Below are 14,056 nucleotides of genomic sequence, written 5' to 3' on the forward strand. Positions count from 1 at the left end.
ATCATCATCACAAAAAATCAGCCCATTCCAAAACTTCTAACCCCATCAAAAACAGTTTACAAAAAATGGACGGTCCACGAGTTTTCACTTGTAAACATGGGTTAGAAGTTTTGGAATGGGCTGATTTTTGGTGAGGATGATCTCCTCACTATAGAGATCATCCTCACCAAAAATCATCCCATTCCAAAACTTCTAACTCATGTTTTGAAAAATGTTTTGCCAAAAAGTTAGCCATTGAACAATAACTCATATATATATATATATATAGGAAATGTTCAGCAGCAAACATTTTGGCAAAACATTTTTCAAAACATGGGTTAGAAGTTTTGGAATGGACTGATTTTTGGTGAGGATGATCTCCTCACCGTAGAGATCATCTTCACCAAAAATCAGCCCATTCCAAAACCTCACCCATGTTTTGAAAAATGTTTTGCCAAAATGTTTGTTGCTGAACGGGACCCTATATATATATATATATATATATATATATATATATATATATATATATATAGGGTCAGGTTCAAACGACAACCATTTCAACACACATATAGACAACGTGCTTTGTCTTATATGGGCAAAAATATTTGGAATGGGCTGATTTTTTGTGAGGATGATCTCTGTGGTGAGGAGATCATCCTTGCCAAAAATCAGCTCATTATGAAACTTCTACACCGTCCAATTTTTATTGAAAAATTATAGACCGTCCAATTTTTGTAAATCTATTTTGATGGGGCTACAAGTTTTGTAATGGGATGATTTTTTGCCAGGATGATCCCCTCATCACAGAGATCATCCTCACAAAAAATCAGCCCATTCCAAACATTTTTGCCCATATAAGACAAACACGTTGTCTATGTCGCAATGTGTGTTGCAGGAACCCGACCCATATATATATATATATATATATATATATGGGTCACGTTCCTAAGACTCATATTGAGACTCACATTGCGACACACCGTTTTGTCTTATATGGGCAAAAATGTTTGGAATGAGCTGATTTTTTGTGAGGATGATCTCTGTGATGAGGGGATCATCCTAGCAAAAAATCATCCCATTCCAAAACTTCTAACCCCATCAAAATTGATTTACAAAAATTGGACGGTCTATAATTTTTCAACAAAAATTGGACGGTCTAGAAATTTCATAATGAGCTGATTTTTGGCAAGGATGATCTCCTCACCATAGAGATCATCCTCACAAAAAATCAGCCCATTCCAAATATTTTTGCCCATATAAGACAAAACGGTGTGTCGCAATGTGAGTCCCAATATGAGTCTTAGGAACACTGTTCTATATATATATATATATATATATATATAGTGCTGATTTTTGAACTCAACCCGACAAGAAAACTCACTAACGTGGCATGGGCAAAGAACTGTAGATTCTCCCCTTGGAATACACAACCGACTCGACCAACCTTCTATTTGTAGTTGTGTATCATGAGAGTACAGTTGTGTATCCCAAGCAAAAGAATCTATGATTCTTTGTGCATGACTTGTCAGTGAGTTTTGAGTCTAGCTGTACGATTAAGTTCAAAAATCATTAATCATTCATATATATATATATAGCTCAAGCCCAATGTAACAAAATAATAGAGTATTCAACATTATAGTCTTAGGGTAAGGAAATTAATGTCTCGATAAGTAGAGAAATCGGGACTATCTTGATTGAGATATTTAAAAAATACTTTGAAACAAATTAAAATATTCCGAGATTATCTAAAATACTTTCAAAACATTTCATATTTCAAAGTGAAATTTTATTTTAATCTTGATTGTTATTGACATGTGTTTATTGGTAAACGATGGTTGTAGTCTAATCATTCTGAGGGGGATTATTCCACTTTCTATGTATATAAAAGGAATGAGAGTGTAAAAGAATGGGTTGGATATCATCCAATCACTTTCGATTGAGATCAGCCAATATTGTTCTTTGATTTTCAACCCTCCGATTAGATGATTTCTTAAAAGAACAAATAACTCAAGATGGATCTATGATTGAAGCCCATAATAAGAAAAAGCTCTAACTGGAATTGGGCCAATCAACTGGGTCCCCCCATTAAACGGTTTAAAATTAAAAATAGTTGCTTATCGACCACAGTGGGAGTCGAACCCACGACCTTTTGATCCGAAGTCAAACGCGCTAATCCACTGCGCTATGCGGTCAATATGCTGCAAACTCGTCAATATATGTAACAACCTTTTTTCCTTTTTGTTGTTCCAATATGAAAATTCCCTAACGTTGTGTTTGGATTGAGAGAAATGGAGAGAAGAAAAAAGAAAATAAAGGAGTTTCTCTTCATTTCTCTTGTTTGGATTATTAAGTGGGGAGAGAAGAGAAAAGAAGAGGGAGAGAAGAGAAATGAAGAGAGAAAAATAGATGAGTTTCCTTTTTCTCCAAAAGTGGAGAAAAGATAAGAGAAACCCTTTAAAAATATTTTTTAAGATATTTTAAAATTTTAAGATTGTCCCAAGTTCTCTCCTCAATCCAACATGGTGAAGAGAAATTGAGTTTCTCTTTTCTCCTCTTCACTTCTCGCCTCTTCATTTAATTAGTTTCTCTTCTCTCTACTTCTCTTAATCGAAACATAGCCTAAAGAAATACTTTTTTTCGATCATTTCCTCTTATTTTTCTTCAAGAAACAATAATATTAATTTAAAATAATTTCCTTATCTAATGTAATTTTATAATATGAGTTGAAAATGCAAATCATGTCTAAAATATATTCATTAACAAGACAATTTTTGCAACAATCACCGGCTTTGCATTGAATCATCACTTTATTGGTGTCTTATAGCCGTCTCAATTTATCACTTTATTGATTGTTTTTCCCAATAATCTAGTCGTCATCCATCATGTACTTAGTTTTGTAAAAGAGTCGTGATAATATGACATCGCCTTCTGACAAACGCCCCTATCATAGAACCTTAGATCATTTGTCTCGAGATATGTAGAATCATAAATATTTTTCTTGTATTTCCCAAGGCATTTGATCTATAGTTCTGTGATGGGGGAGTAGGGGAGTGCCATATTATCACGGTTCTTTGTAAAAACAAATCACATATTTTGCTAATTTAAGTGTGTTTATATTTACTCCCATTATCTTAATTCATATTTGTTTTGGTCTTCATTTCATTTTTTTATTTATTTCAACTTATACAATCCTTTTAATTAAAATGGTTGATACAACTTTTGTAATTTGAGAGGCATTTTTTTTATACCAATCTCGAATTGACTCGTGTGATCTGAATTGAGGTCATCCAATCCCTTGAAACATATGCTTTTATAGAAACACGTTTCTTGGATACACTTCCTATAAAAGCACTGGGAAATAGTTTTGTTGGACATATTGATGATAATAATTACTATTTTTTTCTATCTTTTTGGTCATCAATTTAACTTCTTAGATACATTATTTTGAATATTTTAGTCATTATTTAGAAGAAAATTGAGGTATCATTCAAAAATAATATAATTTTTAAGTTCTATCAGCTTCCCACAAACGTTAGAAGTGAGAAGCAGGTTGAGCTCGTTCTCAAAAGCACTCGCCAGATGTGTTCCAAACAAATAGTTAAACCATAGTTGGGATTATGTTTTCTTGATTATTTGCACAAACCCACCCTTCTTATTGTACTAGCTTGATTTATTTATTTCCTCAATTTATTTATTTTATTTTTTTGTGTTTTCTTTTTATATAAGGGTGGTTAGACTAGACCCAAAGGCCCGAGTAATAGATGCAAGGCAACTGGTCTCTTAGAGCATCATATATTGCCCAAATCCCATATATATATATATATATATATGTAGTAACCTACGAACCACACATGGGTTTTGGACTTGAATTGAAGTGGGTTGATTCCGATTCAGTTCCTAGCGGAACCAAAATCTGTAAATTTAATTTTTCTTAGATCTTTATCTTATTTCTTCCAACTCTAATTCTTAAATCAATGGAATCAGACTCGACAAAAATTTCTCTTTAAAGAATTTCAGTTCTTGGGTTTTATCAGTTCGGTTTTTATTTACAATCGGTTGAAATCCAAGAGACCCGACTCTAATCGAATCCAATAAAAAAGAACCAACAACCATTCGATCGGTTCTGGTTTCAATTCGGTTCGGTTAAATGGGTACCCATTATGGAGTCTGACAAGAAAAATCCACCTTATAACACATTAACACGTGGTGATGCAATGACGCACGTGGGACGTAACAAGGGAATATCGAGAACAACAACGATGCTTCTCGTGTCTCAGTTCACGAGTTTGATGTGACCTCCTCGTATCAAAAACTATACAAAAGTACCCATAGATTGACAAGTCGTCAGAATCTCAATTTATTGTCTTGGTCTTTATAAGCAGAACTCTCTCTCTCTCTCTTTGTTATAAATTTCTCTCGAATTGCTTCTACATCTCATTGTTTCTGTTTTTGTGATCTCAAATATGTCTTGCTTCAGAGGAAAATATAGCGGTAAGGAGATCTTACCTTCTTTTTTTTTTCTTCTTTTCTTTTCTTTCGTGGGGTTCTGTTTCTATCTCTGATTTGTGTTTTTCGTTGTTAAAATGTTTAAAATTTTTAAGGAACATTTAAAGAAGAATAAGAAACCATATATATATATATATATATGGGTCAGGTTCAAAGGACAACCATTTCTACACACATATAGACAACGTGTTTTGTCTTATATGGGCAAAAATGTTTGGAATGGACTGATTTTTTGTGAGGATGATCTCTGTGATGAGGAGATCATCCTTGCCAAAAATCAGCTCATTAAGAAACTTCTAGACCGTCCAATTTTTGTTGAAAAATTATAGACCGTCCAATTTTTGTAAATCAATTTTGATGGGGTTACAAGTTTTGGAATGGGATGATTTTTTGCCAGGATGATCCCCTCATCACAGAGATCATCCTCACAAAAAATCAGTCCATTCCAAACATTTTTGCCCATATAAGACAAAACACGTTGTCTATATGTGTGTAGAAATGGTTGTCCTTTGAACCTGACCCTATATATATATATATATAAAATTAATTTTCTAGAGCTTTAATTATAGTTACAAAGTTTAAATCCACAAAGAAAAACTTTGGAAAAAACGAGAAAATAAAGATGAAAACAAAATATAAAACTATATATATATATATATATATATATATTATATATATATAATGAAAATTTATAAAATCAAGTTATTATCATCAAATCTTATATTTTTATATTTATGAATTATCAAATTCTATTATGTATCAAATCCCACATCTAAAAAGAGAGAAAATTTTCAAAATTTTATCCCAAAAAAAAAAAAAGACTTTTGTGACAAATGAAAAGGTTATGCTTTTTTACCATTTTAATTCTTAGAGATGCAAGTAGCGTTTTAAATGTATTTTTTAATTTTAAAATCGTTGATTTTTTTTTTTATACTATGACATGAATAGGTTTTATTCATTGATTAAGTGTTCAATCAAGGCTTTTTGAATGATCGAAAACCCACAATCAGCCTTAAAAAAATCATAATCAGACAAGAAAATTGCTAATTTGACTTCCTAAAACCCTGTCTTGAACACTGAGCTGACATGGTGGTGTGCAAAGAACCATAAATGCTTTTCCTCGAGATACATATGTTATCCACTCGAGAAAAATTGATGGTTAATCAGAAAATTTTCCATAGCTCACATGTTTAAAAATTAAATGGTTGGTCCTTTAATTGCTAAACAAGGGTCTCTTCTTGAAAATATTAAAATTTCTTTTGCTAGAAACCAAGCAAGATGAATGTTTGATATCTTGTGAGAATCAATTTGTTTTTAGTTTCTGCCATCTTTAAAAAAAATGATTTTTTTTTTAATATCCAACACTTCTATTTAAAGGGATTCCATTTTATTTGTTCCCCAATTTAGTTGCGAATTTGGTCCATGCATGTGAGTTGTGACTGAAAAACAAATCCAAGTCTAAGACTTTCAAATCTTGTAATATTTAGTTTCTTATGACATTGTAATTTGTAATCAAATCTTTATCATGGATTCTTCTCTTCATGTGAACCTATTTTTGGATAATAATAATAATAATAAAAGGAAAACCCAAAATCTAATATGCCTCCTAAGGGTGTCAATGGGTATCAAATTACCCGATGTATCTGAAACCGATTATTCGGTTTTGGGTTTATATCATCATGGACATGATCATTTTAGGGTTAATTTCATTCTAGGTAGGCCATCATAAGGATCTGATAAGAATTGGGTATCCAATTGGTACCCGACTAATAAATCTATTTCATTTGTAATAAAATTAGTAGTCTAATTAAATACTAATCAATATTTATCAGTTCTTTAATTTTTACCTCCTCGTCGTTCATATTTTCATATTCTTATTCAATTTCAACAATAAATAAAAGTTCCATACCATATTTTTCTAAAATTTCATTCACCATGTTTGATTTGCTTGAATAATTCATTGTTGATCTTAACTCTCAATCGAGGAATTACAAATTAGATTGTTATATTTATAAATAATTGTAGGGTCGGGTGTGGATCCAATGATCTCTTACCCAGTGCCAAAATAGAAAAGAATTGGAACCGAGGTTTTATTTTGGTTCCGATTCTCGGTATACATGGAGCCGACCTAGAACCAATCCATTGACACCCATAATGCCTCCTATCCAACTTCAAAAAATTTCTGATTTTGATTTAATATTTTTTTCTCTATTTCTATAAATTACGATTGTTCCAAAGCTTGAACAACACTACAAAATTATTAGTTTTTAGCGACACTATCATTGTGGCGACCAAAAAATTCCTGTCGCTATAGAACTCGTCTTATACTTACCACCGCTGCTCCCCATCTACTAAATCACTTCTCCATACAACTATTCACGAAATTCTTCGCGCGAATTTACCAAATCGAAACATCTCTCTCTCTATCTGCTCTCTGTATCTTCTCTTCTCCTTTGCTAATGGCGGAAATTTGATAGAAGAGGTATCATCTCTCTCTCTCTCTCTCTCTGTCTCTGTATCTTCTCATTCGACTTAATCAAATGGCCGAAATTATCTCACTCTCTTTGCTCTCTGTATCTTCTCCTCTCCTTTCCAGCTACGATTCTAGGGTTTTCGGAATTAATGGCTGAAATCTGCACTTTCTAACAGGTATCTTCTTCTTCGTCTCTTTCTTTATGCATCTTCTCTTTCGATTTAATCAAATGGTTAAGACTTCAGATTGATTTGAGATCAAATGACGATTTCCACTTTGGTTTGATTGGAGATCAAATCGATCTCAATTATTCCATTTTATAGATTGATTTAAAGATCAAAATGCTTAAATCAGTTTTAGATTTGAGATTAAGTTCAGAGTTGTTCACTTTCTTGTAGTTATTCCACTTTGGTGAGTTTATGAAACATTTCTTTCACTGCTGAATCCTTTTAAGTTCAGTTTCACATTATTTATGAAACATTTCTTCATATAGAATGGTTGTTGGTTGCTGTAGTTTATCTTCGACCCCAAAAGCCAGATCATCGTGTCAAGGTCTAGACCATTGGTTCTCACGTGTCATGTGTTGTCTATCTCAAGAATCGTCTAACATTCTAGATCTTGAGTGACATGGTCAGCCACAACAGCAACATATTTCTCCAACTATAGTTATATACTTAGTCAATCTTCATATCTTTTCTTATGATCTGTTCTATTATATGTTGATGGATGTATTTTCACACCATTCAACTACAACTTGGATCACTAACGTCTCAAGGACAGCCCAACAACGGAATAAATTAAATCCCCCATTGTAGTCATCCGAAAAAAGATTCTTTAACTACAGAAAAAAGAAACCGAAAAACTTTTCATATTGATCTAATTAACTTCTAGACCATAGGAATTATGTGGAGATACATTGACAAAGGTCATTTTTCAGTGTCTCTTCCTCTTTGTAGTATACTCTATATGAAATATTCTTGTATTATGTCCTACTTTAACACTCCAACGTTAATCTCTAATCTAGATTGCCAATTTAAGATAGAACACTGCTATTGCATGCAAGTTCTGTTCTTAGCAAGTTTTGTGTCACTTGATTTGAATTGAAGACTTGTTCTTTATGTGAGAATGCAAGAAAGAAATTTGATTTACAATTATATTATTGTTTTGGACATTATTATAAAAAATGGCCGACCCCAAATATTTGTGATAACTCTTCGATGGTGATCATGACATCATTGACAAAATGCGCGTAGCTTTAGATATGAAACAACATACAACTTGGAAGCTGTGATGTTATTAAATAGCAAAAATAAGTACAATCTTTCCCTATAGTTCATGTAGAAATTAAACACAAGTTTTAAGTAGACAAGAGTGGTGCATCATTGGATGATAAGGGCTCAGCCCATGGCATATTTCTGGGTCCATCTTATGTTCTCTCTCACAATACCGTACTTATGTTCTCTCTCACACACAATTACAATAGGAATCACACAACAATCAAATTAAAATGATGGAGGCCATTTTAAAATAAGCCTTCTCATGTTGACTCAACATGGACCCATCACCCAAATATATACTTATATACCATATAATACATTAATACTACCACTACTTCTACTGCTAAATATAGAGGAGGTTCTGCTATTTTAGAGGTGGGGGAGGACTCTAATAGAACTGTCCTCGACTAAAAGTCTGCCCAAAGGACCAGCCAGCAGTACGCCCATCACTTGTGGTGACCTTGAAAGAGAGGCTTTGCCCATTCTAATCATATCACATACCCTGTTGTGGGTGACACTGGCAGGAACATAAAGCAATACCCTGTTGTACATGGTTAGCATACTTGAAAATGGCAAGATACATTGGATGTATAGACTTGACAGACAAATTATCTTTAGATCGAGATGGATGATGAGCAAATTATCTTAAGGTTGATTTTAGTTAGGTTACAAGCTATAAATTAAAATAACTTTATACAAAACGCAATTTGGGGAGGATTTGTTAAGGACTCCAAACATCTAATAAGAAAACTAATTGAAAATACTCTCCTCCTGAATGATAAGTAGAAGCTTATCTATAACTGTTATTATAGGTACTTTGTTGCAATTAGAACCATTGTTTGTGTTATCAAGTGATTTGTAAAAGACTCAAACACCTAATTAATAAGCAAACTAATTCAAACTTGTACTCTCTCATCTTCTCTTGAATGATAACTAGAAGTTAATGCTCTATTGCTGTTATTATAGGTACTTTTGTGTTATGGAAAGTTGAGAGCCTTTGTTGAATTCAGACTTAATAGGTGGTTTATGGATATTGGGTGGGAAATTAACTCACTGTGAAATCAGGGTTGCAATTAGAACCATTGTTTGTGTTATCAAGTGATTTGTAAAAGACTCAAACACCTATTCTAGATTTGATGCTGTATGCATGCATGTATCCAAACACAGTTGATTTTAAAGTTAAGGATATCCTATAGAAATGCCATAAGTTGGAAAATACTTTTTCACAATCAGCAGGTAACCATGAAAGGGGCATTATAAGTGGCATTATTATTATACTCCCTTTTGAATATTCTGTTGCACTTTACATTTGCAGATGGAACCTGGACAAAGTTCATCTAGTGAGAGGACAAAGTCGAAGAGAAAAAGAGGCCGCACTCGATGCCTTTCATTACAGAATTTAAAGCCAGGAGAAAGGTTTGAAATAATGCGAGATAGCCATGGACAGCCTGTGGGGAAGCATGTGGCTAAGCTCCAAAGATACTTGGGTATATTGGCTCGAGATGGCCATATGTTTCCCCTTGACATCCTTGATTGGCATGCAATGCCAGAATCAATGAAGGAAAATGCATGGCAAACAACATTGGTATAAATTAATTATAATATAATATTAGATAATTTATGAGTTTAGCATTGAACAATTTTGACTCATAATTTTCAATTGATTTTTGATACAGGCCAAATTTGATATCCCGCCCACGCTTAAACAAGTTGTGTTACAATCTATTGGCAAGAAGTGGAGGGATCATAAATGTAAGTTGAAAATCAAATTTTATGATAAATACAAAGATGATGCAATTCGATGTGCCAATCGTCCATCCTATGTTTTGGAGGCTCAATGGTATTCTCTCGTAGCCTTTTGGAATTCGGAGGAGGGGCAGGTACATTTATATTTGAAATTTATACATATTGAATTATGAAAAGTTGCAAACAAATTATAAGGTACTCTATATCTCATATATTTAACTTTGCACAAATTATTTAATGTACAGTCTCGAAGTCATAAAAATAAGGCAAATCGTGCTCAACAGACAATGACCCATACAATTGGGACGAAGAGTATAGCTTGTATTAGATATGATGAGGTATATATATATATTTTTATTATGTTGTCTATCAATTCCGTACCCAATTATTTATATTATAAACTAATCTTGTTGTCATTGTCTTAATGTGATGCACTTAGAAATTAAAGAATTCAACAAATACTGAGCCAAGTCGAGCAGTCTTATTTCTCATGACACACAAGCCCAATGATTTGGCCACAGCAGAGAAGATTGTAAGTTTAATTTTAGATCATTTTCATCAAGCATTAATCAATTATGTTAAAATCTGAATTTAAAGATACTAAGAATGTTTAAAATATTTTGCAGGACAAGATAAAAGAACTTTTGAGTTTATTACCAGTAGACACTCAAGATATTACAAGTCGAAATGATATATTATCTCAAGTCTTGGGTCCTGATAGACATGGTCGTATTCGTGGTGTTGGCCTGGGACCAACTCCTAGCAAATTATTTGCATCATATTCTGAAAATTCCTCTAGCGATTCTGTTGAGATACATAGGTTGAAGAAGAAATTAGAGTCTCTGGAGCAACAACAGATTGTGAGAGATGCTGAGGTGGAGAAACTCAAGGAATTGATCATTACTCTAATGAGAAAGGTAAATTTTCACCAATAATAGAATATGTTGTGTTTTAAAATATTTTATTAATAAATAAATATTTATTTATCTGACTAATTTGATTAATGTATATGAATTGTAGGTTGATGAGCAGCACAATCAACCCGACAATGATCAGTGTCCACAACAACAACCATGATAAATAGCTTTCGTTTTTTGAATGATAAACATGGATTTATAAGCATTGATTCTTAATTCAATCGACTCATTATTTTGTTGTACTTGTCTCTTAACTAATTTGATTTACTAAGTAATTGTGTTTAATTGATAGGTTGTATAAAAATAGGTATTTAATTACAAATAATTTTAAAATAAAAGAAATTAAAAAATAAATAAATCTTATTAGCGGTGGCCATTACCGCCACTATAAGCATTCAAAATTGTATTTATAGCAATGGTAAAAAACTAATTAGCGGCAGTTTTTAACCATCACTATAGATCTCACTTATATTTATAGCGACGGTAATACAATATATTAGCGGCGGTTTGTGACCGTCACTATAGATCTCACTCATATCTATGGCGACGGTAATATAATCAATTAGCGGCGGTGTTTGACCGTCACTATAGATTTCACTTATATCTATAGCGACGGTAATACAATCAATTAGCGGCGGTTTTCGACCGTCAGTAAAGATCTTACTCATATCTATAGCGACGGTAATATAATCAATTAGCGGCGGTTTTTGACCGCCACTATAGAGCTTCATATGACCTTTAGCGACACCCCCTATAGTGGCGTTACACGTGGCCATCACTATTACTAATAGCGGCGGTTTTTTGGAATTTGCGACGGTTTTTGACCCCCGCTAAAAACCTACAATTTTGTAGTGAACCCCTCATTTTTTGCAGATGAACTCATTGCCAATGCTGCCTACATTGGCACCCCTGGAAAGGGTATCCTAGCAGCGGATGAGTCGACAGGCACAATTGGCAAACGTCTCGCTAGCATCAACGTTGAGAATACTGAATACAATAGGTGTGCCCTTCGCGAGCTTCTCTTTTGTACCCCAGGTGCACTTCAATACTTAAGTGGTGTGATCCTCTTTGAGGAGACTCTATACCAAAAGACATCTTCCGGTAAACCCTTTGTCGAAGTACTTAACGAAGGTGGTGTCCTCCCTGGCATCAAAGTTGACAAGGGTACCGTTGAGCTTCCTTGTACCAATGGTGAGACCACCACCCAAGGTTTCGATGGCCTTGCCCAACGCTGCCAACAGTATTATGCAGCGGGGGCACGGTTTGCGAAGTGGCGTGCCGTGTTTAAAATTGGCCCCAATGAGCCATCTCAACTAGCGATCAATGAGAATGCTATTGGGCTGGCTAGGTATGCCATCCTCTGCCAAGAGAATGGTCTAGTCCCAATTGTCGAACCCGAGGTTCTCATTGATGGGTCTCACGACATTGATCGATGTGCTGATGTGACGGAGCGAGTGCTTGCTGCGTGTTACAAGGCATTGAATGACTACCGCGTTATGCTCGAGGGAACTCTTTTGAAGCCCAACATGGTGACACCCGGGTCCGATGCAAAAAAGGTCTCACCTGAGGTGGTTGCCGAATACACGGTGCGGACCCTGCAGCGGACGGTGCCACCCGCAGTTCCTGCTGTGATGTTCCTATCGGGTGGACAAAGTGAGGAGGAGGCAACGCTTAACCTTAACGCGATGAATAAGCTTAAGATGAAGAAGCCATGGAAGCTATCGTTCTCTTTTGGACGGGCTTTGCAGCAGAGCACTCTTAAGGCTTGGGCTGGGAAAGAGGAGAACGTGGAGAAGGCACAGGCGGCCTTCCTTGCAAGGTGTAAGGCAAATTCAGAGGCAACCCTTGGTGTCTACAAGGGTGATGCTGCCAATGTCGTAGGTGTCTTGGAAAGCCTCCATGTCAAGGACTACAAGTACTGATGAAGTTTTGTTTCTTTGATGAGTATATAGGTGAGGAATGAAGATGGAGAGTGTTTAAGGCTTAGGGGTTTAGTAGGAAAAATTATGATACAATAATATTGGAAGCATCTCTTGTTATGTTTTTCCTTGTTTTTCTCTTAAGGGTATAAATATGTTGAACTTAGTAAATGTGGACTCAAGGTTGTCTATTTGTTTGTGGTGGTTTCGTCTTTAATGTTACAATTTTATATATATTTTTAGTCTAGATTGGATTTTCATCCTGTCAAGGTTTGAAGGGATTGTGAGTGTGGGTCATACTGAAAGCTTTTCTTTTTCATGTCTATTTGATGTGGAAGAAGAGAAATAAAATTAAACCATCAACCTAACAAAAAAAAAAGCACAAAATGAGAACAAGAAAACAATTACAACAGTGCTCTAAGAATATTTGAATAATCTGTGGGATTTACATGTCTTTAAATCTTTTAAATGTGTGTGTGTGTGTGTGTGTGAGAGAGAGAGAGAGAGAGAGAGAGAGAGAGATACAGGTTAATTGGTTTTGGTTACTCTGATTCAATTGCAGTAAGTAGAATAGTAGAAATATTTGGCAAATAAAAAAACACTAATGCTGGAATGACACAAAGGTTGACACAATGACGTGGTGGTGCACACATAACCATTAGATGCTTTTTACTTGTATCTCGCAGAAAAGCATCTATGTTTATGTGTGCACCACCACATCATTTTGTCAACCGTGTCCCCCTTTGTGTCATCCCGGCACGACAAAAAAATAGAACGCAATATTTACTTGGTAAAACCCAAATCGGGGAAAGGGGGTGGGGGTAGCAACTCTTTGTGAGTTTTGAGTTATTCTCCTAATAAATGTAGAAGCCCATGGGCCTAACTCATCCTCATAAAACCGGTTTGTAAGGTTAGGATTGCCCTAAGTTTGTATATAGGGCAAGGTGATGATACCTAGGTTAGGTTTACATATAGGGCAAGGTCATGATAGCCCTAGGTTTATATATAGGGCAAGGTCATGATACCTAGGTTATGTGGGACTATCGCTCACACTCCCCCTCGTGTGGAAAGTTTCTCCTACATCCTTACTGTTACCCATTCTTATACCATGTAAAGGCCCATGGGCCTAACTCTTCCTCCTAAAACTTGCTTGCAAGGTTAGGATTAACCCAGATTTATATATAGCCCTAGATCATGATACCCATGCAATGTGGGACTATTGCTCACAACATAAGAATT

General features: G+C 34.7%; 2 protein-coding genes and 1 non-coding gene across 3 annotated transcripts; 2 read left to right on the top strand and 1 right to left on the bottom strand.

The window, feature by feature from the left end:
* Nucleotides 1-2,097: 2,097 nt before the first annotated feature.
* On the bottom strand, nucleotides 2,098-2,171 carry TRNAR-UCG (transfer RNA arginine (anticodon UCG)). The gene has a single exon. It is a non-coding gene; the product is annotated as a tRNA-Arg (tRNA).
* A 2,140-nt stretch (nucleotides 2,172-4,311) lies between these two features.
* LOC147384905 (fructose-bisphosphate aldolase 1, cytoplasmic-like) lies at nucleotides 4,312-13,064 on the top strand. Its single transcript, XM_086426758.1, has 2 exons — nucleotides 4,312-4,470; nucleotides 11,772-13,064. Exons 1-2 carry the CDS (start codon nucleotides 4,443-4,445, stop codon nucleotides 12,818-12,820), a joined length of 1,077 nt encoding a protein of 358 aa, XP_086282884.1. The 5' UTR covers nucleotides 4,312-4,442; the 3' UTR covers nucleotides 12,821-13,064.
* LOC147384906 (uncharacterized) lies at nucleotides 9,343-11,110 on the top strand. Its single transcript, XM_086426433.1, has 6 exons — nucleotides 9,343-9,820; nucleotides 9,912-10,115; nucleotides 10,227-10,319; nucleotides 10,421-10,513; nucleotides 10,608-10,898; nucleotides 11,002-11,110. Exons 1-6 carry the CDS (start codon nucleotides 9,551-9,553, stop codon nucleotides 11,056-11,058), a joined length of 1,008 nt encoding a protein of 335 aa, XP_086282559.1. The 5' UTR covers nucleotides 9,343-9,550; the 3' UTR covers nucleotides 11,059-11,110.
* Nucleotides 13,065-14,056: the final 992 nt, after the last annotated feature.

The sequence above is a fragment of the Akebia trifoliata genome, chromosome 15, assembly GCF_017979445.1.
Source record: "Akebia trifoliata isolate Shusen 1 chromosome 15, ASM1797944v1, whole genome shotgun sequence".
NCBI classification, from domain to species: Eukaryota; Viridiplantae; Streptophyta; class Magnoliopsida; order Ranunculales; family Lardizabalaceae; genus Akebia; species Akebia trifoliata.

Bases quoted from the DNA above. Each gene is read 5' to 3' on its own strand.
- LOC147384905 (XM_086426758.1), top strand. From the start codon at position 4,443: ATGTCTTGCTTCAGAGGAAAATATAGCG. The intron at 4,471-11,771 runs GTAAGGAGATCT...CATTTTTTGCAG, and splicing joins CTTCAGAGGAAAATATAGCG to ATGAACTCATTGCCAATGCT.
- LOC147384906 (XM_086426433.1), top strand. From the start codon at position 9,551: ATGGAACCTGGACAAAGTTCATCTAGTGAGAGGACAAAGTCGAAGAGA. The intron at 10,320-10,420 runs GTATATATATAT...TGATGCACTTAG, and splicing joins CTTGTATTAGATATGATGAG to AAATTAAAGAATTCAACAAA. The intron at 10,514-10,607 runs GTAAGTTTAATT...AATATTTTGCAG, and splicing joins TGGCCACAGCAGAGAAGATT to GACAAGATAAAAGAACTTTT.